Source organism: Lathamus discolor, chromosome 6, assembly GCF_037157495.1.
Source record: "Lathamus discolor isolate bLatDis1 chromosome 6, bLatDis1.hap1, whole genome shotgun sequence".
NCBI lineage: Eukaryota > Metazoa > Chordata > Aves > Psittaciformes > Psittacidae > Lathamus > Lathamus discolor.
Window position 1 is genome coordinate 45351146 of NC_088889.1, and position 27756 is coordinate 45378901.

Sequence of the window (27756 nt, forward strand, 5' to 3'; positions counted from 1 at the left end):
TGCCTACAAGTAATTCAAATCATAATAGGGAAAATATCAAATTTTCTTCAACTGTGAACATAGTTTGGTGAACAGCATGCTGATGTCCTCAGACTACAATTATTGAAGTCAATCAGAATTCCATAACTAATAATATTTAGATCTTTAGGACTCCTAAGAAAATCTGCAAGCATTATTTGTACAAGTTAAGAGTATGCTATTAGTCTTTATCATATAAATACTACCACTGAATTCACAGGAACTACCAAGAGCTGATTAAAATGGACACATAAAAGCCAAATGACTATTTATAGATACTTCCCTGTTTCTTTTAAATGCATTTTATAACAGTGAAGACAGTCAAGCAATGCTTGCAGTAGAATACTGCATTACATTTATGTATTTTCCTGATGGAAGCTTCTAGACATTTGGCTGTACAAAAGCAACACAAAGTTAGTTATCAGACTGAATGCGAGGACCAAGTTTACCCATTGGCCACAGCAGCTAAATTCTGGAGAAGGGTGAAAGGAAGACTGCTAGCAATAATGAGGAACTGAAAGTTTTACCTTTTGTGAAGGAATTAACCCCTATCCAAAGGCCATAGAATAACCTTGTATTTCATCCATTCACCTCGGGCCCTGAACTGTTTCCTGAAGAACTCAAAGTGTTAAGTAGTTTCACTGAATAATGATAGTACCTAAGTTACCTCTACTCCACCTGAACCTTCCCAGCCAAAGTACTTTGTCTCAGGCAAGATAACATCTTAAATAACATCTAAAATTACACAGCTATTGTAATTTTAACTCTCACACAAGAATACCTCCTGACTTCAATAAACATTAGTCTAGGTCCATTTCAAAAATCATGATCCTGTCCTTAAAGAATAATTATTAAATACAGGAGTCACGGTGCATTAATAAGTTCTTTGTTGCTGTAACAAAAAACATGTTACTTATTCTTAGTGACTGATTATGTTATAAGATCACTGTTCCAGAATGCAACTGAGTTACAAGATCACTGCTCCAAAAACTGAGAATATTTTAGAAAATAAATTTTCTTTCTCTCCCCTTCCACATTACTGAAAAAATGAAACAGTGCCACAAGCAAAAGCTGTGATTATTCGAATGCCTCATACATCCAATATAACCAATATCAATTCTTATTTTTCAGCTGATAATCAATAGATGATGCCATAATTAATAATCGTCAGTCCTGAGATCCAGTATATTCAAGTATACTCTGGTGTTTTGTAAGCTTGCAGGTTCTGAACCCAGGAACTGCACCACAAAAAGAACTGACAAAAATAACATGTTAAAACTGAATATGCACTGAAAATCAGCTTGCATTCTTTACAGTAAGTACAAGGAGATATTCCAAAGAAACTATAACTAGAACCAAATTTTAAATAGTAATTTAAAAAAAATAATTACAAATATTATTGAAAAAGATTAAAAAGCAGCTGAAGTAAAAAAAAAAAAAAAAACATAACCCCCCCCACAAAAAAAGACAAAAACAAGAAAAAAAAAAAAAAAAAAAGAAACAAACCCCAGAAAAACTCCACACACACCAACATTACATCATTTTTATCAAGTTCAAGAATTCTACAAATTACTCCAGCAATGGAAACTTACCAAATAAAGGAAAAGCCTTCACAGAGCAGAGAAGATAAGGCAAGAAACTTGGAAGAGGACAGAACTGTCTACTGACACTAAAATAAATTACCAAAACTGAAATAAATTATCCTGCATTAGTCTGTATAGTCTGGAAGCTGCTACAATCACTCCCCTAACAAAAGTTAACCATGGTTCCATGACATACAGAAAACAATCCAACATGCAAACTAACACCACTTCTGTATGTGCTTGCATGAAACACCAATGTACTATCTGGGCAAGATCATAATTCCATTGAAAAGGGGAGAAAGCAGTTAAATATGCCTATATTAAGAAGTATGTTGTAGGAAAGTTTCATAAAAACGCCTCCATGCACCAGTCTTTCCAACCACTGAGGGGAAATAAACACAGCTTTCCCACGCATTTTCTGGTAAGACCCTGAAGGATAATCCGGACGATTAAGAAAGTAGTCCTTACATGCTTTGCTGGAAAAAATCTCCAATATACAAAGCAACAAACATGGACCAATCAAGGTGTTTGTAATGCCTAATTCAATAACATGGACAGTAGATTAAATTATTCCATAGAGTTCAGTATTTACATGTCCCAAAGTAAATATTCCACTATCAGGTGAGGACTGAATAGTAAAATACATTTAGACATCAAGCACGTACTCCGATATGTTGCACAATGTATACTGAATACACAGTCTAAAGCAGGGCATCAGGCAAATATATACATTTCCTTCATACTTATCAATCATCTGGGCTTGGGAAGGTTTACAGTCACTCGCAGTCAATACCACTTTCTGAGTCCCACAGACTAGAGGAGTCTGTTGCCCTGGGTTTTCTAGCACTGCAGAGGAATATTTAACTTTCTGGAAATCTTGTTCTCGGAACACTGTTTTTAAGAAACACCAAATACTTTTGAATTCGTACTAGTTTTTCAAATACGGTTTGTTTCAATTTTTTAATAAGGAAAAACTTGCAGTACAAGCATTCTTTACATACAAAGTGAGGCACATTTTGTGTCTAGACACACCTTTCATGTATTCTTGGGCCCAAACCATTTGACAGAAAAAAAAAAGAGCTACGTTAGTTTGAACAGTGTTTTGAAATTACATCCACTCAAGGATGTGTTTTACCAAGGATTCTGCAGAATTCCTCCCCTCCCTTCAACAGAATGCAAATCGAGTTCTCTGTTTAAAACTATTAACACCTGGGAAGAAAAAAATTCCTAAAGCAAAATCCTCAGCCATTAGAACTTAGAAAGCCACAAAACTGCAGTTATAAAACAATGTGAAAAAGTAAAAATAGAAAGCTTTCAAAGTTACTGTTAATACACATAGGAATTTTTTTCATATCTTTTCTTTAAAACTAGAAAAACAAATACAGCTGCTTTACATACCACTGATAATGTTGCATCAGAATATGCAAGATTTCTACTGAAACTTTTTGCACCAGAATTTCATAGATAGGTTTGACTGTAAAGACATGGTTATCCAAAGTCTAATATAAAAGCAGTATATTGTTAATATTTATATCTTTAAAATATCATACAGTCGAATTATTATTGCTATACAGGAAAGAAGCAGTTATTTAGTTCCAGACAACTTGATAACATCTCTTTTGACTATAGTTATAATTATCACGTACAAACTTCCAAAGCAGAATTTGTCAAGATTTAACATTAGGATTAATTTATGTCAGGCATCCATTTCTCCAAAGACAGCAAGAATCGAAAAGGAAGTATCATCTTAATTGCCACTAATCTGCCCATTTTTAATTAAATTGATCAGTAATTTATTATCTCACCCAGCGGCAGAAAGCTGTTAGTGTGCAGCTTTAAGAGACAGCATATACTGGTCCTTCTAATCTCTAATACTACCACAGTTCAAAGATAATTTAAAACTGCTGTACCATATTTCTTTCAATTTCTGTATTGCAGGATATGCACATTCCATTTAAAACCTCTGTAAAGCACTCTAAAGTATAATCGTAGAATCACAGAATCATTTAGGTTGGAAAAGACCCATAAGATCAAGTCCAACCTTTAACCTAACACTGCCACCACCACTAAACCATGTCCCTAAGTGCCACCTCTACACATCTTTACAGTATCTCCAGGGACTGCGACACAACCACTTCCCTAGGAAGCCTGTTCCAGTGCTTGACAACCCTTTCAGTGAAGAATTTTTCACTTACACCCAGTCTAAACCTCCCCTGGCACAGCTTGAGGCCATATAGCCTACACACACTACTCTCCTACTTCATAGTCTCATACTCTACCACAGGTGTATGATCTTAATTTTATTTAGAGAAACATGATTTCCCTGTCAAAAATGTTTACAAGATGTAACATTTGACTCCATCATGGTTCAGAAAGCACTCTGCACTCAGCCACAAACAACTGAACAAAGAACAAGCCTGAAGCTTTTAGGTTCATGAATCTCAATTCTCATTTCAGTGGAGGAAAGGGGGTGAGAACATGTTCAATACCTGAATAGAAGACTAAAAATAACTTCAGCTGAAGTTTCAGAAAGCAGTCTACCAGTCTGATCAATAAAATTAAACATGGATTTACTATTTTTTTAATAGCAATTAATACAATTTTCAGGACACTGTATTGTTTTAGTACTGTGCACTGCAGACATCAACACAATTACCTGGAACAGACATAGCATGTTCACTTAAACTTCGTGTAAAACCTCTGGAGTCAATTGGAGGTTTTCTATTTATTTCAATGAGATCTGATTCAATTCTGGTGGCAAATAAAGTAACACAAGAAACACTTCGGAAAGGAACAGAGCATAAATTTCAAATGTTTTAGGAAACAGGCCCATTACCCCCCTTTAACTGGTTTTATAGCTGAAAAGGACTGATGTATGTTAGTGCTATTATGTGATATAGTAGGACAAAGTTACAGGACTACCAGAATCAAAACTACCATTTTAAAATATTCTGTAATACTCTGCAAATGATCTGCAACATAAAAACAACAGATTCTGGTTTACAGAGCTTAAGTATACATAAATGGAAATGTCTATAAGTTACTTTGCATAAATTAATAAATGTACAAAATCCCAAACATCTCTCATTCCAGCAATCAAGCAATGCATTCTTTCGAGTATGGAACCACATAAGCATTTTACTTACAGACAACTTTCACAATGTTGGGTTTTTTTGGGGGTTTTTTTAGTGTATACCAAGTACTTGCTACTGGTGTTTTTATTAAATACAAACAAAAATTTGGTTTGAAATGGGGTTAGTATGTCTGATTTATGTTGGGGAATATAAATTAAGTTACACTATGTATCTGCAAAGAACAAAGAAATAAAACTTGTAAAGTGTTCAATTTTTTTTTCAAAGCTTTCCTTAAATACCTAAGTGGGTAATTTATTTAAGTTCATAAATGAGTAAGTAATATAATAGTCCCCAGTTATTTAACCCTCTTCATTCAGCATACCTTAACAAGTTTCATGAGGTGGTAAAGGTCTTCAACTTCATCTTCCTGACATGCAGTATACACTCTTCCAGTATTTATACTGGTACCCTTTATGAAACCACGATAGAGTGGCAAATCTAATGCATCAGCATAGAGGTCAATGGCATGGTGTCCTACTGTTTGGTACATATAGCTGTCCAATTCATCAGTCTGCCCTGAAATGGTTAAGAAGCAATCATACTGTGTCCAATATTTCAGCAATTACAGATAATCACAGTACTACAAAGCACTGAGAAAACTTAAATGTTCGTATTTGCCAGTTCACAAACAGATGTTTGGTTACAATACCTTTATAAACATGGAAAGAAAAAAAAAAAAAAAAAAGATTTCTCCACCCAACAAATGTATGGACAGGAAGACATACGTCACAAATATGTTATCTACTTGGAAATTGCGGTGCCTATTTAGTCTTTAATATTTATCCCTGTTTCATCCAAAAATCTCAGAATGGTCCAATCCTGCTCCTATTTATATGGTAATTTTAATAGGAACGCAGCTCAGAGCACAAACCCAGGTGCATTTCAACATACTTAGAGCAAGAAAGTTGGAATGCACTGCAACACTGAGAATAAGCAATAGGCTGTCAAAATTTACAATAACTTTACTGTTTATCTGGTCTTCAAGAAGAAGAAATTATTTCTGCTTAAGTAGAATAAAAGTAAAATGCTATAATGTTTTGACAGTGCTTAATACATAAAAAGAAAATGAAATCTGTCATAATATCCAGGCCCTTTCTACCTTCACTCCTTTTAAAAATTAAACCTGAAATGAAATCAATGTTTGCCACTATTTTCTTAACCAGGAGAAAAATTTAACTGGATTTTCTTAGAAGCAGTTTGTAGCTAGCAGATAAGAAAAAAAAACCAAAAAAAAAAAAAACCCTAAAATGCAGACATCATAGATTAGAATTAAATCTCCAATGATACGATAAAATATTTCAAATAATTTTTTGAACAGATTGATAAAGCAATATAGTATTATTAGTGAAATCACCACTATTCACTATTTTAATGCTAATTTGTAACACTGAAACTTCTCTTAACTTACACAGACACATCAAGCATCTGTCCTGTATACCTATGTTGCACATTTTGCAAAGAAAATGGTCTGTAGCATTAAGCAAGATAACTAATTTGTGAAGCAACAATTAGGTCATGTCACATTTTGAGCCATACAACAGATACGCTTTTGCTCAAAACAGGCAAATCCAAACCCATAATCACAGCTAACCAAAGTAAACCAAAAGAGTTGATTTAAAACAAAACTCAGTAGTTTTCAACATACATAAATATGACGAGGTCTTTAAAATGATACTCAGCTCAAAATACAGTTTCTTTATTAATTGAGACTCCCCGGGCAACAGTGGTACAAGATAAAATGAAATGAATGGCATAGAATCCGCTATTGCCTGAAGCACCTCAATTAACTTTCCACAAAATTTCCAACTACACACTTAAAGAGAGCATTTTATTTTAATGACAATATTCTACATTTCTGATGTGGATAAATTAGTTTAAAGACAACATATTTCAACACGATTAGAGATGATTATGTCTTAGCTACCTAGAAAATAAATTGTTCCTGTAGTCCCTAGCATTTGCCAATTCCACCCATGACTCATTTATGACATCAGTTCCCTTTTTTCTTCACTTTCTGTGTATCTTCCTAACATACATACGTATGTATATGTGGTAGGAAGTTATATATGGTTATATACATAACTATACAGTTACTAGGTATTGTACTTAATTGTTTAACGTATGTTGAACAGTTAACCTATGTTAACACACATTAACGTTCAACCCTACCAACCAGGAAACAACTCACTTCCTTTTCAAGTCTCAGTTCAAGTTCTATTTATGCTCTAGTCAAACACAGAAGTACTCAGCTCACCTTCTCACCTCCCCACTGATAGATTTTCTTTTTCCCCCATTCTCTTTCAAAGAGATAAGTCTAGGTACAGCTTGTGAGTAGTTATCAGAAAACTGGCCCAAACTAAACAGAAGGGAAAATGCAGGAAAAAGCACATCAAGGTCCATTCCAACCCAGATCAGTTCCTCTATCCAATTAACAAAATGCTGGTTAGAATAACGGAGGAAGAAACACTATGCTAAAATGCATGAGCAACATCAAACCAGCCTATTTTTGGCAACTGGAATGGTTTGTGCCATTTTAAAGCATTTGCAGAGATAGTTTTTGTTTTGTTTGATGATAACCTCTACCACCTTTTACTATTTGTGCTACTGAATTCGCACAATCCCTTTGTTTAGCACCAGGACAGCATTCTCCCCTTTTCAAATTGCACAAGCCTTTCTTCACTGATCTTCATTTTCTTGCATTTTTCCTCCCACCTTGGAGGAAAAATACGTTTAATACATTTCCATAGCATTTTATTTTTTCTACCTCTTTTAAGATTTCTAGATTGTCCTTCAATATGCAAAACTATATACCATCACATAAGAAAAAAAAAAACAAACAAAACAACAAAATTCAGGCACAGCTGTGCCTCCATTGTTTCTAATATACATAAAAAGTAAAATCTTCTATGAGAAATGTGGCTTCATACCTGTGTTTTCAGCAGGTCTTAAATTGGCCAGAGCAACAATCTGGTGCCCAGCAGCAGCACACTGCATCATATTATAACAGCTGTCTTTCCCACCACTGTAAGAAAAGGAAGACAGTAGCAATTAAAAGTACAGATAAAACTTTTGGCTTGAAAATTAATATCATTAGAGCTGCTTAAAAAGTTTTGGGGAAAAAAAATGAAAAGTTGCAAACCATTTAGGAAAAGGATGACTTTACCATACGTTATTTCCTGAATATATTTAGTACATAGTTCCTACATACAGTATCCATAAAACACACACCCAGTTCAGTATCTCATTACTAATCTGCGTAATTTTGGAACAGAGAGGTTCCACGAAGAACAGTCACACTGGAATCCGTTCACAACAAGGACTATCTTCTGCTCCAAAGATGAATGACTTTGTACCTCATTACCAGATAACGTGGATTAAGAAATAACAATATCTGCTCCAGAGAGCTGCCAGCATTAGCAGTCTTTTTAAATTAAAACTTTCATGTTAGGAATTACATTTATCCTTCATGGGATAAATACTTCGCTTAAAGTTTTTAAATGTACTTCCTGTTTTCAAAAGCTGAAGTTATTACAGGCAGTAGGTTCAGTTGACACTGCACTGAACATGCAGATTTTTTACTGCACATAACTGCAAATAAAATAACTACTGCTGATTTAAAAAAAAAAAATAGAAAAACAGAATGATATTCTTTTCTGAGACCAAAAGATAATACTGTAACACAGAGAACACAATTCATTTTGACATTCATGCAAGATCTACTAGAACCTTTCCACTATCAGTGAGGAAAGAATCCTGCTCTTCTGGTGTGACTGAAATACAGTATCTTTCCAGCATCTTAATCACTAACAAAAGAAATGTTACAGTCCAACGATAAAATCAAGAGTGCTCCAGACTACACACTGCTTACAAAATCCACATCCAGCCTCACAGCCTTCAAACGACAACTGAAGGTGGAGATTCTGCGCAGTTTAAATGCCAAGGCACAAAACCCAAGGCACGGGCTGGCACTAGAACAGAGATCTAGACCAGGTCTGTGGAAATGCATGTAATCTTAGAGTCACTGAGACATGGAAAGGAGAACAGATAGTATAAACAGTCATGCTACAGTAGAGCATTGGTTTTCTTGAAACCACACTAACAAACTTCTTCAGCATTTCCAATATAAAGTTCCCACTTTTATCTGGCCCACTAGGCAAGAGTTTCGAAGTATGTTAAAGGAATGTAACCATATAGCTACTCACCTCAATTTCTGCTTTTATGCGTGCTAAAATTCTGTATGCTGACCTTAATTTGCTGTATAACTCAAACCAAAAGTAAAAATAGTACAAATAACATGGTATCCTTTCATATCTAACAGATTTTCATAAAGTAGTTGCTTATGTTTCAGCGCTATAAAAGTAAATATAAATATGACAATAGACTTCTAATTCAAGGTTCCATCTCTAGCTGACTTCATTCTCATGCATACCTACAACTTTCTTCTAACCTATATATGAACAAAAAATAATAATAGAAAAAAAAAGTCAGATGTTCATTAATTCTGGATACTGTACTTGACAGCTTGAAAACCTATTCATTTCATAATATGAAATTTCAGGCTTAAAAGAATAATGAGACAAAGGCTCTTTTCTTTCTGAATGACTTCATTTGAAAAATAAAAGCCTCTCACTAGTTCCGATTTCAACTCCAAACACAACTTCAGACAAATAACTGTATGATAGTAATAAATGCCTATGCTGTTTACAGCATTTCAATATTATTTTAAAATAAAAAACTGAAAGGACACTAGAATAAATCTCTTTATTTACTTGAAAAGATTAATCAAGACCTGTTAAGATGAGACTATATTCAAATTTCCCACACTGACCACCAATTACTCCATCTAAATTGCTCACTGGATCACATGCTACTGTACTGTTATTTATTTTCTGTATTAGCGTTACCATGGCCCTAAAAATTGACCATACCAAGAAACAAACTAAAACGGTGCCTTCCTACAAGGCCTCCTAACCTCACTGTAAAACACATGATGGCTAAGACAAATGGAAGCCAGACAGCCCATGCCGTGGAAGGAAGGGGGACTCGGCACAGCCCCTCTCTGGCTGTTATCTAATAGATTGTAACAAAACAAAACAAAAACATAGAAGACAGAAAAAGCTCTAAGAAGAGAGATGAAACAGGTACTGAGGTAGCTTGGGGACATGTCTTAATTCTCATCACAGAAAAGTCAACAAGGCCTTTTTTGTAGAAAACTGTATAAACTCTAGCCACAGTCAAGGTTAGTTTTGACAATGTTGCGAGTATGTTAATAGGTAGACATATAAACAAAATACCAGAAGAAATTAAAAATACGATAAACATAAAGATACAGGTCTATAAAAGACTTCTGAGCAACAGTCCTTTCTATTGACAAGTGTAACCATTTAGAGTAAGAAAATTCTAGAATAATTAAAGAGTTGAAAAATATATTTCAGCTTGAAGACTGGCTTTATAATATCTATGATTTTGCACAAAACACAATACAGGGCTTACCTCATAAATACCACCTTAAGGCAAGACTATCAACTTTAAGTGTGGACAACATTTTAGAAGAAAAAGAAACAGATTAAGGTAGCTTTTTCTATAATCCTGACCTTTCCAAAAGTAAGAAGCACTTTTCAAATACTTTTTTTCCCCTCTGATCTTTCAGGCTAGCTCTGTTGCAAAGATTTCAGACACTCTGATGTCTCTTTAAAACTCTTCTTCAAACTATTACTTAAACTAAATCCATCCTTGTAAAATTGCCCATTAAAATAGCAATCGTGTTAGAAACCTGTTTGTAGGATTTTATTTCATCCTGCCTTTTAACACATTCCTTTGCTTAAAGAATATCAAAATAAATAAACCCGCATGACAAAAAATCGTATCTATAAAACAAGAAAAAGCACCAAAGCCACTTTTCTTATTCTGCATTTAAGCAAATCTTGAAAAACACAGATAACATTTGCTGTGTTTTTTCCTGTTTGGATGTTGTTTGGAATGATTTTCAATTGTTGCGGCCAAATCCCCATTTCCACAAGGTTTCATGTTAGACACTGCCTAACAGAATTTAATACATTAAATGGTAAAACTTCAGTAGATAGTTACTGAACACAAAAATGAAAACATGCTGCTCACGTCCGCACAATCATTTTTAAATTTACAGGTTTTCTAGCTTGTTGGAATTTTAAGTATTATTTCAGAGGAAAAAGAACACACCTGTCCTAGTGTTAACCTCTGCCTAAAAAAAAAAAAGAAAAAAAAAAGGAAAAAAAAAAATAACCCACCCAAAACCCCAAACAACAAATAAATAAACATTCACAGCAGAAAAACTGCAGGAACTGACAAAAAGCAGAGGGTTGGAGGGGAACAAATACAGCAGGCTCTCACGGATAAGACTATGTCCAATCCCGACTATTTAAATGTCTGGGCTTTGCCTTTTTAAAAAGGAGCTAAATCAAAAGACACACTAGAAAAATCTATCGCTAAGAGTTCAGGAGATTTCACTTAAGAACCGGCACACAGCCAGGTTTCCCTGCGGTGGACACGGGAAAGCTCGGATATCGGGATAACAGGGAGCAGTAATTACGCGTGGTGTTTGCTTTTTTTAACAGGCCCTAGTTGCTCCTGAGCGTCCCAGGCGCAGGTGAACAGTAGAGAACGTGCGGCAGCGTCACCGTGCGCGCAGGCAGAGGACGCGCCGCCTCGGCACTCACGCAGGCAGCCCTCGGGCAGCAGGCACCGCGGGCGGCCAGCTCGGAGCGAGGCGCCGCCGGAGCTCCACAGCCCCGCGCAGCAACAGGCGGCGGCAGGAAGCGCACAGGCGGGAGGCCCAGAGCGGGGAGGTGTCCCCGCTGGCGTTCGGTGCAGCGCGACCCCCGGGCGGCTCCCCGCGGGGGAGGGCTCTCAGCCTCCCCCCCCCACCTTTTGCCGCCGCAGCCTCCGCCTGCGAAACGCCCCTCGCTAGCCCACATGGGAGCTCTCTCAGTCCGTTACCTGATTAAAGCCACTACTCTCATGCTGCTCAGGGGCCCCGGGGGCGGTAGCGCTAATAGGGAGGTGCGCGAGAGCTGCGGAACGCGGCGAGGGAGGGAATCCGGTCGTCCCGGGCCGAGCACGCCGCCGGCTCCTCTGTTGCTACCGCTGGCTGCCTCCACTCAATAGGTCCTTCTCCCGAGGAAGGCCGGAGTCTGCCTGAGCAGCCAGGAGGCACGGCAGGCCGCCACCCCTCAGTGCCGAAGGAGGTATGCTGCCTTTACCGTGGCCCTATGAGCCATCTCGGGTGGCGGCGGCCGGACGCAGCGCCGATAAGAACAGGGCGGCGGACACAGCCGCGGAGGCAGCGCTGAAGACGCCTATGGAGGGCAGGGCGACCGTACTAGGAGGGCCCGGGCTGGTCGTTCGCTGCCGGGGTTCTGTCCGAAGCAGGCGCGGCAGCGGGCTGGCTGGAAGTTAATGCTAGGTGTCCCTGTCCGCCTTTTTCTTTCTTGCTTGCTGAGAACAGCAACGGACCTGTTCTAAACGATTGCTTTGATTTGTGTGGGGAATGGAGCCAACTGAGTTAAGGCGGCCGGCTCCATCCTCTTCCGTCGGGTGACTGCTGGCAGGACTGTGGGGCCTTATCGCAGCCCGGCTTCACCGCGGCCCGGTGGAGGTAGACCGGGGAGGTCCCACTGTGAGGGGAGGAAGGGCTGCGGGTCTTCAGAAATCGCTGTGGGCCGGTCGGAGTCGCGTATGTGGGGGCCGAGAGCCCGGTGTGGGCGCTTCTTTAGCTCCTGCCCTCGGCCCTTTTGGGGGCGGATGGGCCCCTCCCCAGCCGCAGCAGTGTACCCCCACTGCCCGTGTCGAGAGGCTGGAGCGGGAGCCGAGCAGGGAGGAAGGGGAGAGCAGACCTGTGTCGCTGCTTACCTGCGAGCACTAAACTTCCACTTACACCCTTGGGCAGACCAAAAATCTGGTTTTGTCATGTGATCGCTGTTTTGGGCCAGTTTTCTGAGCATTCTTGCTGTTACATACAACAGACACCACTGTGGCGTAGGCTGAACGCTGAAAAACTTGCCCAGGTGCCCAGTATCTGAATACATACGCAATTTTATTTGTCTCATGTCGCAAGAAGAGCCCTGTGGGTTTGTTCTGCCAATGAAACTATCATGAGACTATATGCCACTAGATAAAGTTGTTTCTAGGGGTATCATGGTTTTTGAGCAGCACTCAGAGGGCCCATCCCTTTCCAAACAGGAAAACGGTGTTTCCAAAACACGGTCCCAAACAGGTGCAAGAAACTGGTGTACTGCTGATTCTTACCCTCACTGGAGCCTGATGTGTAGGGTCAGCGGGGACAAGCGCAGTGAGTGCCTCAGGGTGAGCCTCTATGCTGCCCTGCTCAGTGTCTTCACCTCCAGTGCCCCCACTGGTGTCAGTCCAACCTGTAAACTGGCTGTGACCAAGAATGCTGATTCGTGGTTCCCGTTGAATTTAGTTGTAGCAAATGGTGCAGCTAACAAAAAAGGCTTTGTTCCTCAGGGCTGGGATGAAGGGTATGCTTTATTCATTGCAAGTGCTGACTTATCAGTCCCCTGTAACATGATATTATACAATGACATACAACAACCTGTACCAATTGGGATTTGTGCAAGGCTCTGAAAAACAAGTTTCTTGAACACAAATTGTTGGGTCTGAGGTTCTCAGAAAGTGAAAAGGAGAAAAGATGGAAGAAAATAGAAGATATTCTATGAAAAAAACATTTGTTCATAGCAATAAATGTGCCAAAATAAATGCCTATTGAAAGAAATATGTAAGAATTTTTTTATGTGTGAAACAGTTTGGAAGACCACTTTTTTTTTTAAAGATTATTTGAGTCTGCACATGACTTGTACAGTAGGTCACTGGAACTTGTAAAATAGGTGTGGATAATTATGGGCAGATATGAAGGTGATGCCTTGCTAAATACACTTCTGAAAAGCTAAGAAGTGACAAGCAGTTGTGAAGAGGTAGTAAACACAACATGGATTTTTCTGCATAGGAATAACTACAAAGAACACATTTTTTTAAAATACGAATCCTCAGTTCATGCTTTAGCCATCATAGTCCAGCAGTTATGAGACAAAATATTTGACTTGCATTGGAATTCCTTACAGGACAGTTGGATTTCCTTCTAGTTTAGTGTTGATGACATAATGCATAATTCTTAGCTTTTTCTGCTCTTCAAAGCATCTTAGATGGTCTCAAAAAGGATTACATAGGTGTGAAATTCTGATGAGAGGGCACAGATTTTAGTAGGCGGCTGGGGCACCTTTTTTGGCTTGGCAAGGTGATGGAGGCCTGTTCTGAATTCAAACTGTAAATTTAGTGTACTCAGAGATTTTAGCAGAGTACTAAATTGAATTAAATAGTACCACATAGTACATGAATTAGTAGAAAATAACCACACCTCTGAGGAACTGTAAAAAAGGCAAAAGAAAGGTATTTGATTTGTTGCAAAAAAAAAAAAAAAAAAGGGGGGGGAGGGGGGGATTGGTATCTTATCATACATCACCTCTATCTTTTCTGGGTTTAAATGAAATTATTTTTTATTATCACAAGAAAGAATAATTCAGCTAGTAGTTGTGAACACTTGAAAGATGCTCTTTTACAATAATTAGCAATGATACATGGGAAGTCCAACAATTGTGCACATAAGTTATTCTGCTGTTTCGGAAAATGGAGAGGCCATAAAATCAGTAGCTTTAATCACACAGCTTTATAAAAAATATTCAAAGACTTGTAAAGCACTCTTCTAAGTAGCATTATTGCAAGATCTGGAAAAGAGTAATTCTGAACTCCCCGATTTTTTCAAGGATCTGTTATTATTAATCTGTTTTGATACAATGTTGCTGTTTCTTCAGCAGATGGTTCTGTTGCGTTCAGTTTTACAGCTTTTGAAAAACAAATTTCCACTTACAAGTCAGACTCGTTTGAAGTAGAAGTTACATATGACACTGCAGGACCAAAGTCTGCTTCATTTGCTGCTGAGACTGGAATTCTTGCTTCCATTTGATGAAGACATTAGTTATTTGCACAAATAAAAAAAAAAAAAAAAGTGGGATTTGGCTCCCAGAATTTGTGAAATATGTCAAAATTGAATTAGTAGAGTGGGGTTTCAAAACAAATCTGTATTTTACCCAAAAAGATACCCTTTTCAAATTATTTGGAATATATTCAGTGAGAAAATCTGTTCTCTCTCACTCACCTGATGAAATAGCTCTGGTGTAGTGTCACTGCTCTTAAAAGGTTCTGCCATGTGACAGTGGACAAAAGAGTGCATCGTTTCTCAAGCTGATTGCCTCAAGACATTTTGCTATACTGCTGCAGCAGCTGAAACAATACAGTTCACCAAAGCTGCCTTTCTTCTTGGGGAAGTACTGGCTAGTTTGTACAGAAAGCCAGCAATGTCTCAGTGCTTCTTTCTCACCCTTTTCTGCCTAGAAAGTTGAAAATAATTATAATGAATTAATATAACTGGAGAAACCTGTCAGAGGATTAAAAAACGTAATGCAGTATCCCTAACGATCTGGAATAGTTAATTAAGTTCTCTTATAAATGAGTTCCAAAAATAACTTACTTTCAGTAGGTTATTCTGAGAAACAGTCACTTTAGCATACCTGAGCTGCAGTGCCTGTTAGAAAAGGGCCAATTATCCAGTGATTGGCAGTTAAAGGTGAACTAATGAAGTTCTTAATTAAAAGATTTCCTATTATAATCACTAGTGAGTAACGAATGCTGCATATATAAAGCAGATAAAACGTTAGAAGAATATTTCTAGTTTGAAACAAAGAGTTTAAAGATCGTCTCCTGCTTTGCTTAGTCCAGACTTTGCCAAGCCCGAACAGGAATGTTACCGTTTCTACGGGTGTAGCTGGCAATGTGCCACTATTGCCCTCACTAGGGCATTCTGCTCTGACTCTCCTGCAGTCAGAGGTGTTTCCCTTGTCTAACAGGTGGCAGAATTTCTGCTATTTTAATACTCAGAGCTGTTTATGTAATACAGAAAGATGATATTAGATTCTACAGGAGGATATTTTGGTCTTTTTAAATAAGAAACTAGCTGCAGAGTTCCTTTAGCTGCCTGTCATTTACAACTTCCCTGAATTTTCATTTACTTCGCAGTAAACAGGATATTGTCAACTCTTCCGTGAGATATACTGGAACTAAATTTTTGGAAAAAACTTCTGGTTTGGAAGCATGAGATGTATTGACATAGTACTGAAATCTGAATGAAAGGAATTTCTCAGGAGGCATATCTCTCTATCCCGGTGTGGAAGGACTCAAGGTCATCCTGTCTACATTTTAAGCTCACCAGATACAACAAGCTTCACTCTGCTGTGTAACCTTGCTAACAGTGAACTATGCCCAAGATAAAACAGCCTACTAAGATTAGCTCAAACACCTCGTCATGCTGTTCACCTCTTTTTAAATAGAAATAGGCATACAGTGACTTCAGGTCCGTCTCTAGCTGCTCCCAGATACGGCTCCGGTGATCAGTGCTGTATGCGAAGGATGACTCAGTAGGCCTATGGGCTTCTTGCTTTTAAGTGCTCTATATAAACCCTACTAAAAATATATGCAGCTAATCCTATAGTTTCTAGTTAAGATAAGACAACATTTTCCATTTTCACAGGTGATTTGACTTGTTGCTGCAGAACTGTGAAATCAGTAACTTTGCTTTGTCCTCTATATAACATTGAAGAAGACTCTCAAACCTGTATTTATTAACCACTGCAACAGAAACAGAATTTTGCCTAAGATAGCATTATATATGTTCTTGACTAAAAGTCCTATTATGATGTGATGCCAGTTTTTCTAACCTTTTGATGAACTTAATTTTCATTAATGTACCAATCTGCAATGAGTCAAAAATCCAAAATTAACCTTATAAGGTTACATCTCTCTCAAAACGTCCATTCTTTTTCTATTTCCAGCAGTCACTAGTGCAAGCTAAAATAATATTCACTGGCAGCTGAACAAATTTTTGACTCAACTAGCTCTATTTTCAGTGCTTGAAATTTCTATTTTATTTGTAAAACCACTAACATTAATTACCTCCAAAAGAAACTGTCATGTATGACTGGCAAAGTCCTTCATTTACCATTTTTCTGTTCAGCTTAATCCATGGGATTGTAATGTATTTTTCTTCATTTGAAGTCCTTCAGTACTTTCAAGGGGAAAAAGATATGTCTGAGCACCACCAGATCATCAGGAAGCCTGTAGTACCAAAGGAGTTCTATTCTACATTGCAATGTAGAAAAGAATTGATTGCATTGGAAATTGATTGTAATTTCCATTGATTCCAATGGAAAGTTGAGCGTGGATGTTGTGCTTAGAGGTTAAAGAACTTCTGTATCCTCCTGGTTTTGTTTTTGGTTGTTTGTTTTTTTTTTTCCTGACTTTCAAAGAGAAAAAAAATGGATTTTTTGAAACAAATGTTTTGATTTTAAAATTAACATAAGTTTTAAATACAAAACAAATGTGAGAACTATTCTAGTGTTACATTGAAACAAATGTAGATCAGAGGTGAGTTTGTGGTAAAGAAGTACATATAAAAGATTCAAAACCAAGTCCCTCTTATCTAACATGACATGCTTCCTGTGAAGCTATATTAAGTGCCAGTGAAGACTCTGAAGATGGAAATTTTGGAGCTTTTCTGTGTGTTAGAGACTATGATCTCCTATTAATCATTCTAGAGGAGAAGAAAAAGATCTTTCAATGATCCTTATAATGTGTTCATCAACCAACAACTTTAAATCTAAAGCTACAGGCTTTCATTTTTGGGGAGTTAGCCATCTATCTGATGGCTGCAAAACACCTGAGAAAAATGTGGTCATGGGTAATAACTCATGAGAACAGAGAAATTAGCTATCTAGTTAACAAGCTTAAGCTACAGCTAAACCACTGGGAGCTTGCAGGCAGAAATGACTGGAGTATTTTTACAGACATGCAGAAATTTTGAGAAACAGCTTTCAAAGAAAAGATTCAGAAAATATTACTGGTGCAATGAAAATCTAAAAATTAACTATAGTGTCTTATTTTGATGGTATATAACTTGGGATCATTACTCACTAAATTGTTCTGCAGTTTGTCGCTGATTAAGAACATTTGAGCATGTTAAAGCTGCTGAAGTTTCAAGGAAATAAGCAAACAGCAGCTTTTTCATCCCGTTTGTTTCAGTGCAAAAATCTTCTCATAACATAAAGTATTTATAGCATAGCTTTAAGTAATAAAAAGGACTATTTTCTCTCCATTTCACTGTTTCTGTTCTATTTTGCCAGTACAAATAATGTTAATAACTTTAACAAACCACTTCTTAACTGTGTCTTATTTAACAGTCTTTTCGTCTCACAGATTTTTCAAAAGTGAATTAATCTAGTAAGTGTAGAGCTATTTTGACCTAATTAGCAAAGTAGCAAGCTTAATTTTGAGCAATACAGAGAAAGCATTTTATCACTGCAGAAAAGCAACTGATCAATTGTAACTTTCAATGTCCCATTGAACTTTATTACATCATGCGTAAACTACTGACATAATCTTCGTCTGATTTTGAGACCTCAAGGAAGGGTGACTGTGACAGTGCCCTTTGAAATAACATTGAAGCTTCAGCTCTCATGTCAACATCATGCTCTAATCAGTGCAGTCTTTTTTGTTGCAGGGTCTTCCACCTTATAATTGACCCTGACATATGCTATTCACTCTACCCCTTGACTTTGGACATATAATTCCTGTCATGATCAATTAGTAGGTAATAGAGCCTGCAACCACACTGACCATTGCTTAAAGTCGTCCTACACAGTAAGCCCTGAAGTGACCAAATTCAAATCTAACTGAAGGGGAAGAGGGGATTTAGGCTTTGATAAAACTAATATTCTTTTTACTTCTATATAGAAAAATGTCAGTTTCTATCATGCTATGTATTACTGAGACAAATGGTGATAGTGCTATTTCTGAAACAGGTTAAGTAAAAGTACAAAAGACTTTACCAAAGTCGACATACTCTGAAATGGGGAAATTGTCTGTACGAGCATACAGTATGCATAAAAATTAGATTACGCTACATTTGAAAGGCAGATGAGAGTTTAAGAGTGACAAGTGGGCAAGCGCTAAAAATAAGGGCATGTTACTTACTTTCCAAAAAGTGCTTTGTCTTTCTGCTTTCTTTGATGTTATTTAAGCTTTGAAGTAAAGAAATACTTTGCAAGAGTCTGAAAGATACTTCTGATTCCTGTATTGATAAGAACTGGTTTTGAACAAAAATCTCTTCTGGTTGCCCATTGCTTCTATAATGCCTGAGAAATCAGGCAAAGACAAAAACAGGACACCTGCTTTCTGGTCTTGGTGTAAGCATTATGATTTTCAAAAGCAGAGTTTTGCAGTCATTGGATTACTGCAGTAACAGTACAGAATTGTTACAACTTCAGGAATAAGAGCTGAGACAAGAGACAAATTTACCATCCATCTGCAGAGATTTCCTTCAAAGGCCTGGTTGTGAACCATGGGTCCATTTTGCAGATTGGCTGGCTGTAGTCGTCTATGCTGTTAACCCAGTGGAACAGCTCTCTCTGTTTTTTTGCTGTGTGGACATTAATTTTAAGTTGCTAGTTGCCATTGCCTGGTTTGTGTTGCTTATTTGTTTTCTTGGTATGGTGTTGGTTTGGGTTTTTTTTCTTGTAAAAGCTGAAGAGAATTTTAACAATCTATCATCTCTCTTCAGTCACAATTTATTACCTACAGGGGTCTTCCACTGATTTGTTTCACCTTTGACAACTTGCATAATTCTCTTACACCTAAGCAACGCAGCTCAGAAATAAGCCTTAAGAGACCCTTGCAAATTTACTCAGTTTTACAGGTAATACAAGATACAATAATCTGAAAAATGTGATTTGGTGATATCTTTATTACATATCTTAGCCTGAATAGACAAAGCCTTAATTAACATTCATACAATTATCTAAGTCTTTTAAAGTCCATCTGTACAGTTTGTCTTAATGATATATACATAGCATAGCAATCCCAATAAATACTAAGCACATACAATGCAAGTTTTTTTAATTTAAACCATGCCATTGATTAGGGATGGAGTGTTCCGAAACCATTGTACATGTCTGTATTTCAGTGTATGGTTGTCTTAAGACTTGAGCACCTTCCTGCTGAACTGCACAGTCCTACACATATCTGGGAGCTGTTACTCCAGCAACAGCAGTATCCATACAAGTCAGCTTTGGAAATGACTAATTTAGCCGCTTATGGGTGACTTTATTGGAATATATAACCCAGCTCAGGTATTGCAGTTACTCAACCTATTGATAAATATAAATACCAAATATACACATGTTCAGAATAAAAAAATAAATAAAAAAAGTGCTGCTCCTAACGTGCATAACATGCATGCTTTTTATCTACCCTGCGCAGAAGAGTTAATTCAGCTTTCAGCAGTCTGTAGCCTGTGAAGCAAGGAGAATAACTCCTGGCTGGTTTATGGTTTAAAACATGATCGAATATACTAACAGGGCTCCATGAAGTACTCATTTCAATATATGTAATGTATTTTTAAAATATTTCATCTCTATACATGTCTCATCCTCTAAATAAGTGGAGCATCTCTATTGTGCTTACGAAGCAGAAGCAGTAAAGCCAAAAAATACTGGGACAGCGCCAGTGATCTGAATCTTGGAATTTTATTCTCTGGTCAATAACTTGTTGATCATTGTGTGATCGTTCATGTGACTTCAGCTGCTCCTTGTTTCTGTTTCTCTCTTTGTAAAGTGGGGGTAGCTATTCCTTGCAGAGTAATTTGAGGTTTACAGGGGTTTACAAATGTCTAAGTTACAAAACATCATTGTGGTAAGTATAAAAAAAAGTCTTTCCAGAAACATTTTAACTAAGTTGTTCCAAAGATTATTTCCTAAGTTTTAGATTATGGCAATTAAGGTAAATGCTTTTTGTCTGATCAAGAAGATTATAATCTTAGAAATTTCTAAGACTAGGTTAGTTTTAGCGTTTGTATGCAGGTTCTTCTGGGAAAGTATGCAGGGACATCACAAACAGTGTTTAAACCTCACCACGGCAACTGATCAGTAACATATTTGCAGACCTGCCAGATGGGAGAGAAACTGCAGTGAGAAAATAATGGTCAGGTTTGTAGTACAACAAGAAAAAAGTATCAGACATTAAATACATGATTTTAAAAGCATATTTTGACTAACTTGAAGCATTTCACAAACTTCTAAAATAGAAACTTTGCATTGATCTCTCTGCAAGAATGACAAAAGGAAAAGGTAGGAAAAAATTATATAGCTAAAGCTGACACAAAGCCTAGCCAAATACAATTAATATGGAATACAAATATAGTAAATATTTGGGTGGTAAATCTTGTGGCAGTATCAGAGTCAGAAGGTCACTATGAGCTTTGCAGTAAAGATTCCTAATAGGGTATACGCAGTCTCTCCTTCCCCCATTATGGAGAAGATGATTGGTAAAAAAGCAGAGCTTTGAAAAATGTGATTCTCCCAGGCTCTTCTGTATACAGCAGCATTAAAAACAAACATTTAAAGACAGCAAACTTGCAAAACCTCAGTGCATTTTTTAACCCATTTTCAGGCAGCATTAGATCAACAACAGAAATAATTGCTGTCAGTTTGTACTTTTTGACCAATAATTCTCTGTATTTCCTGCAAGAAACTTGAGTGATGCAAATGACCTTATTTTTACAGCATGCTTTTATTAAATAGTTTATTATTTTGGCAGACTAATAAAGATTTTGGTATTTGCTTTTATTTGCAATAATATTACCACCACATAAAAAAGGATTTTATGTTCTTTTTGAGGAACAAGGAGGATAAAAGTGTTGATGGATAGTGCAACTAAGGCATCAGCAATGAGCTGGAAATGAGACACATAAATATGAAAGCAGAGCTAAGAAAATAGAACTGCACCCTTGGCCTTTCTTAAAAGAACACGCACATGCCATGGTTCATTCATATAGTTACAGAAACTCCTTTTGTTTTCAGTGAGTCAGTGAAAACATGCAAAGACTGAAATATTACCAAGATTCTCAGTTATTTGGGATATTTCTGTAGTTAATGTGGTCATGAAATGTGTCTAAACATGTAGATAAATGTCTGGTGATGATGCTGATTTCTTTGTTGTATATTTTATTTGAAGTATAAATTTGTCCCTCTTTCTAGCTGTTTCTTAGCCAAAAGTGGTGAAACAATATCGGTTTTAAGTTTTCCCTTTTTTGACCCAGACAGAGGTAATTCTTCAAAGATCAAAGAGCAGAGACCTAGTAGCCAGGTTAGACAATGACACAAAAAATTTAAAAACAAAATTTATCAGTCCTCTAATAAAAAAAGCCAAGATAGCATGTAATAGCGTTAAACTTATAGTATCTTGAATGGTGGGGTCATTTCAGATTGAAAAAATTGTGACTAATGTATTCAGTCTGCAATAATCTGAGCTCCTTGACAACTGGTGTGGTTGAATGCTAGGAGTATTCAGCAGTGCATAATTGTTGCTCAGCATCTATTATAATCTGAACCTCAATTCCTTAAGGTAAGGAACATATTTATTCAAACAAATAATTGGATATGCCTTAGAAAGAATTACATTCCCTTGATCGAAGGTACTTAAGATCTGAATTTTACACGTCAAAAAGACATCTGATACAGAAAAATACGAACAGAGCAAATACTACATGAAAAAAGGTGAACAGGCAAAAAAAAGTTCGCCTCACTGGAAGTTTTTATGTTCCATTTGCCTTTTCTAAAAGGCAGTCGATAAGTAGGAATCCTGAAGTATGAGTTTCGTAGAAGAATAAATCTAACAATTAATTATATGTCAAGGCTTAAGAATCAAAAAACTGCTTATGCCCATTGCCAGTCATTCACTCCCTGTCAGTAGTAGTTCACATCTTTCCTGGGATGGCATCCAACCACAGTGGCATCTAAAATATAGCAGGCTATATTGTTACAGTTGGAGGTGAAATTGAAAGTTGCACCAAACAGAAGTGACAAATTCACATTGCTCAGTGTTGCCTAGCAATAAGAGATGAGTTTATTATGAACACTGGCTCTATCCATTGCAAAGGGGCTTTGTATTCACACCAAAATGCCACTACTTGTACAGGCAAAAGGGGCAAAAATAGAGTGGGCAGAAGGAGGAAACAGCCGTAGTAGTTGCAAGCACTTTCTGTATTTCAAGATTCCTCTCTGTCTCTTGGGAACAGCTTAGAAAGGAAAAAGCAGAGCCTGCCTCTAGCTGAACTCTTAAGATTGGCCAGGTAGCTTGTTATTGATCTTAATAGTTCTTTCAAATGCCCTTAGTAGTGTCAGAATATTCAAATACATAAAATCTTTACTGAGTGTTCTCAAAAGCTACTCAGTAGTGTTTTTTAATTTTGCAGAGCTTTCAATTTGCTTCAGCTTCCACCCACCCCCTTATTTTTTTTAATTTTTTTTTATTTTTTTTATTTAAGGAAAAGGACAAGACTTCAGGGAGCTTTTCCCCCCTCAGACACCTTGCTGTTTTCATTTTTAACCCCTGTTTATATGAGAGAACATTTATTTCTATCTTGGACATTGGACTATGTTTCTCAAGGTATTAAGTACCTAACTGTTCAAATAAAGGGTTTTCAAGAAGTATTTAGGTATCATTGAAAACCTTACCTGGGTACCCACGCACATTTTTAGGCATCTAATAAATTTTAACACTCCACTCAATAGCTCTTATTAGAAAAAAAAATCTCAAAACGACTGATCTGTTTCTGTGCTTTTATGCCATCTGCATTTTTGACAACTGAATATTTTTGACAGCATGGTCCATTGTGCCCAAGTTCACATCATTTTTTTCCCCTTTCTCTTTTTTTAAACATCACATGACTACATATATGATAAGAAAATGGTTTATATCACACATTTTGCTTTACAGATTTGGGTTCACAGCAGATTTTTTGAAGTGACAAAAGTATACAAGAAGTGTTTCTTTTATCAGGATGCATTTATATTATAAAAATAATAGATTCATAAAATGCTGTGTAAGTCAAGTACATTGAGGTTACAAAACAGTTGTGATTTTAAGAGGGTTTGCAAACAAATACAAAAACTCAGGATGAAGTTTAGAGATTATATAATTTAGGTAAAATTGGATGAAGTCTAGATAAAAAAATATCTCTTATATTTATGAAATAGTTAAAAATGCTAATGTAGAAGTCTCTCCTTATCTTACGTGTTCACCTAGACAAACTAACTGAACCTGTGAAAGAGAATTTAATTTTTATATTTTCTGTGCAAAATGCAGCTATTGTCTCAGATTCTCATTTATGCAGTAAGCTTTGCAGGTACAAAACCGAGGTACTTAACAATTTGTAAATGTTTTTGTAGAACCTTTAGTAACTTTGGTCCTTTCTTTATTTCAGATTCAACGTGTTACAAACAAACATATTCCACCTGTTACAACAATCTGGCATATTACTTTCTTGATACGTGATGATACAATACCTCTCAGGTTTGCCGAGTAGCAAAGAGAAATGTAAGCAAATGAAAAGGTTTTCCACTTTCACAGTTTTTTTTCCTCTTGGGGTTCTGTTTGTCTGAGAACTGTATGAATAGAAGCCATATTTTATAGTATTTCTTTAACCTCTGCCATCTGGTGTAGGTTAGTTTTTCCACTGCCAACATATCCTAGAGGCCCCAGTACCAAAATGTTTAATTTCTAAGTAAACATTTGGACTTTATAAATCCAGTTTAAAAAAATAGATCATTATTTTTTTAAACTATATATTGCATTTGCCACTATGGCTGACATTAATAACGCATAGACAAGTGTGTGGGTTTAAGTGCTTTTGGCCGTGACTGTTTTCTGTAGCAGTGCTCCAGAGATGTCAGGTCACCCAACATCTTTAATCACTGAGTCATGCTCAGTTATCATGAAGAAACTTGAATATACCCTATTGACCTACAGTCTGAAATTGTGTCAAGGGATTTGCACCACCATAGCCAAAACCTTCCAAATCAAGCATTGTTTCAGGCAGATACTACTTACCCATGCCAAAGCTTTAGCTGTTCTATTTTTATTAATACAAACTGGAGTTACATCTCTGCAACAAGAAAGGATTGTTACTACAAAAGAATTTGGGAAAGTAGGTAACCACTTAAAAAAACAAGGAATGCAATAGCAGTATCTCCAACAACTTCCTTATGTTTGAGGAAAAAAAGAACACAGCAAAAAACAACACCACCCTCCCCCCCCCCCCGAAAACTGTGTGTCAGAATTGTACTATCAAGAAGACAAAGTTCTTTCTAAATTTACAAAAGCATAATGTTGCATTTTGGACTAGCCAGGAAATTCCCTGATCTCAATTTGAAACCATACAGTAGTATTGATTGTCCCAAGCTGATCTTTAGTTGGAGAGAAAAATTGAAAAAAAAACCAAAACCAGCCAACCTTGCTTCTGCTGAGAATGGGCAAGCATACAGAGTTCATTTTAATCAGCATTCTTCACAAGCAGACAGCCACTGGGGAAAAAATAAATAGATAATACAGGTGCATAAGTAATAAAGGAGAACATTTAAAGCTGTGTATGAGCAAGATCTGAAGGGTAAACAAAAGGAAAATAACTATCTTGTTACTTAATTCTGATTTAGAAAAAGGTCTGGGAAAAAACTCTGAAACTCCCACTTTTATCCATCTTCACCCGGTTAATATTTTTGTTTTGTTTTGTTTTGTTTAATCTCTAAATTCCAAAATAACAGTGATAGCTTGGTTTGCCACCGTCTCCTGAAGATTTTCCTACTCCTGAAGAATATTCAGAAACATGTTTTTGGCACACACTGATTCCTTCAATGAAAATTTACAAAAGGTCCTTACTTCTTACTGTTTATTAATTTTCTAATTAAGCAAGTGTTAAAAACAATAAAATACAATAGCCTAATTAACAAGTGGCTCTTTTCTGAGGACTGAGCTGTAGTACAAAAGTTATGCCCACTTAATTGAATTCGTTTAGAATCTGACTAGTTTAATCAGTGCAATCTGGTAATGAAGATTCATGATATTTGTTGAATTTAAATGATAATTCTCTTGAGGCATCTGCTGAACAGTAGGGATGAAGAGGTGACGTATCAATTTTCAGCCAATCTGGGATGTGAAATTCCACATTACTTTGCAAGACCACTAATTGCATTTATTTTAAAATGCTTAATTATAAACAACAGCATCAGGGGAACGAAGGTCCTGTTTCTACCATGGGAATAGTGACTTCTCCTGCCTGGATGGACACCTGGTTAAATTGTCTCAGAATGAGTCATCAGAACTTACAAATCAGTGCCCACAATGCAGTCATCTTAGTGCAACAAGATGAATTCATTAAGTGAAACTTGTTTGGTTTAATTTAGTCATTTTCCAACACTAGGTTACTTGGAGACCATACATGTTTTCACTGTGCTCATTAAACCTTCTTGTTGTGCTGCTCTAGTGGCATAATAGAGTAGGTTTAGCCTTAAGGAATCAGACATGTACCACCAGTCCATCTTTTTACCTGCCCTTTTCTGCTACAGTTTTTCCTGTAAACATTTGGTCAGTGTATCTGAGTTTTTTGAAGGACTGATGATACTAACATTCCTGAAGGTTGTGTGAACATAACACCTCTGTGAGAAGAAAAATAAAAATCAGTCAGAGCTTCAGCGAGAAAAAGACTAGTCAGTAGTTACATATTTGCCCATCCATTAAACATGCCTGCCACAACACTGTGCTGCTGTTTGCCACATTAATAGTGAAAGAATATAAAAAGACTCTCGGAATGTTTTTCTTCAAATTACAGGATTTGTCATTCCTGTCTTAAATCTGGCTGCTAACTCACAACCCCCACCAGAGGAGACTGAAGGGGAGGAACCTCAGACTTAACTCTAGCATACAAACTGAACTGATAGACCTAACTCCTTCTGAGGGACAGGTTCTGGGCTCTGACTTTCTTCTCTGTATTTCCTACTTAACGACAACCTTCTCAGTTTTTCAGTAGCATAAGTCCTATTCAGATTTGTCTGCAACCAGTCTGCCTGCCAAGCATGGGCTAAGGGTTTCACTTGGCAGCAGAGTGCCACATTAGGTACTGAAGTGCTTGGCTTTGTGATGCCATTGTGAAGCCTTAGGTGTTTTCAAAAGCATGGAAGTGGTTCACATATCCACCATAATTGGCCCCATAAGAGCAAAACTCTAAATTCTATATAGAAGTGAATTTACCTACCGATGCAAAGTGGTGTTGAAGTAACCAGATTTATATCAGGAGTAAATTGGTTCCATGGTTTAGATTGTTATATTTGCTGAGTACCCAAATCTTACCTAACAATTACAGTTATTTTATAAATGTGATAAGCATACAGGGGACACATGCTCACATATCATGTATATGTTGCTTATTTTTATTAAGTGACATACATGGAGAACAAGAACAGCTACTCTAATGATCATATATAATATATAATCCAGGGACAGTGAATATTAAACAATATCTGTATCTTGATAGAATTTTCATTCACAGAATGTTATGGACTTCACGTAGTTTTGTTTATTATACAGTGAATAGTCAAGTAAATTTTCAGACATTGAAAGTGTATTTTTCTATAATAGAAATTTTTAAGCAGGTTTCTTGGCATGCATTTTGTTTGTACTGTGCTTGAGGTTGTTTATGGCATTAGTGGTTTGTGTGTTTGTGCATGTTTGCATTCTGTCTGTTTATGAAGTATTTCACTGGTACCCTTACACAGCATGTGGTTGGTCGAAGATTATTTTTCATAGCATGTGTAGTCATCACGCATTTTACTGAAAGGCTTTTAAACTAAGGTGGGTTAAACACTGCTTATCTGGACTTACATAAAGAAAGACAGACATGCAGGTTCTACTCCACAGAAATCTGATACAAAAAATGCCTGCACCACTTTAGAGATGAGAGTGTGAGTTGGTTCCAGTTTTTCCAACAGTCATGGCAGTTTGGTATATTTGAGGTTCATAATTCAATAGAATAA

The 27756-nt window shown here is 36.9% G+C and overlaps 1 protein-coding gene and 2 long non-coding RNA genes across 14 annotated transcripts in view; 1 reads left to right on the plus strand and 2 right to left on the minus strand.

Moving 5' to 3' along the window:
• DPH6 (diphthamine biosynthesis 6) overlaps nt 1-12489 on the minus strand; it is a 220532-nt gene extending 208043 nt beyond the window's left edge. For 2 of the 9 annotated variants that reach the window (XM_065686552.1, XM_065686549.1), the window contains exons 1-3: nt 11711-12225; nt 7663-7757; nt 5058-5251 (exon numbers count right to left, since the gene is read on the minus strand). In XM_065686552.1, coding sequence (XP_065542624.1) covers nt 5058-5251; nt 7663-7757; nt 11711-11733 — 312 coding nt within the window. In that variant the 5' untranslated portion in view covers nt 11734-12225. Of the gene's footprint in view, nt 1-5057; nt 5252-7662; nt 7758-11710 lie in introns of all 9 variants that reach the window. The other 7 variants (XM_065686555.1, XM_065686554.1, XM_065686551.1 and 4 more) reach the window with 6 other exon arrangements.
• The window catches only part of LOC136017870 (uncharacterized), a 68827-nt gene continuing 52851 nt past the window's right edge, over nt 11781-27756 (plus strand). For 3 of the 4 annotated variants that reach the window (XR_010614124.1, XR_010614126.1, XR_010614125.1), the window contains exons 1-2: nt 11781-12368; nt 24156-24268. This is a non-coding gene — a long non-coding RNA (uncharacterized LOC136017870). Of the gene's footprint in view, nt 12369-24155; nt 24269-25491; nt 25718-27756 lie in introns of those variants that run through there. The other variant, XR_010614127.1, reaches the window with a different exon arrangement.
• Nucleotides 19618-27040, minus strand: LOC136017871 (uncharacterized). Its single transcript, XR_010614128.1, has 3 exons — nt 25184-27040; nt 24782-24836; nt 19618-20834 (listed from the first exon to the last, which is right to left on the minus strand). It is a non-coding gene; the product is annotated as an uncharacterized LOC136017871 (long non-coding RNA).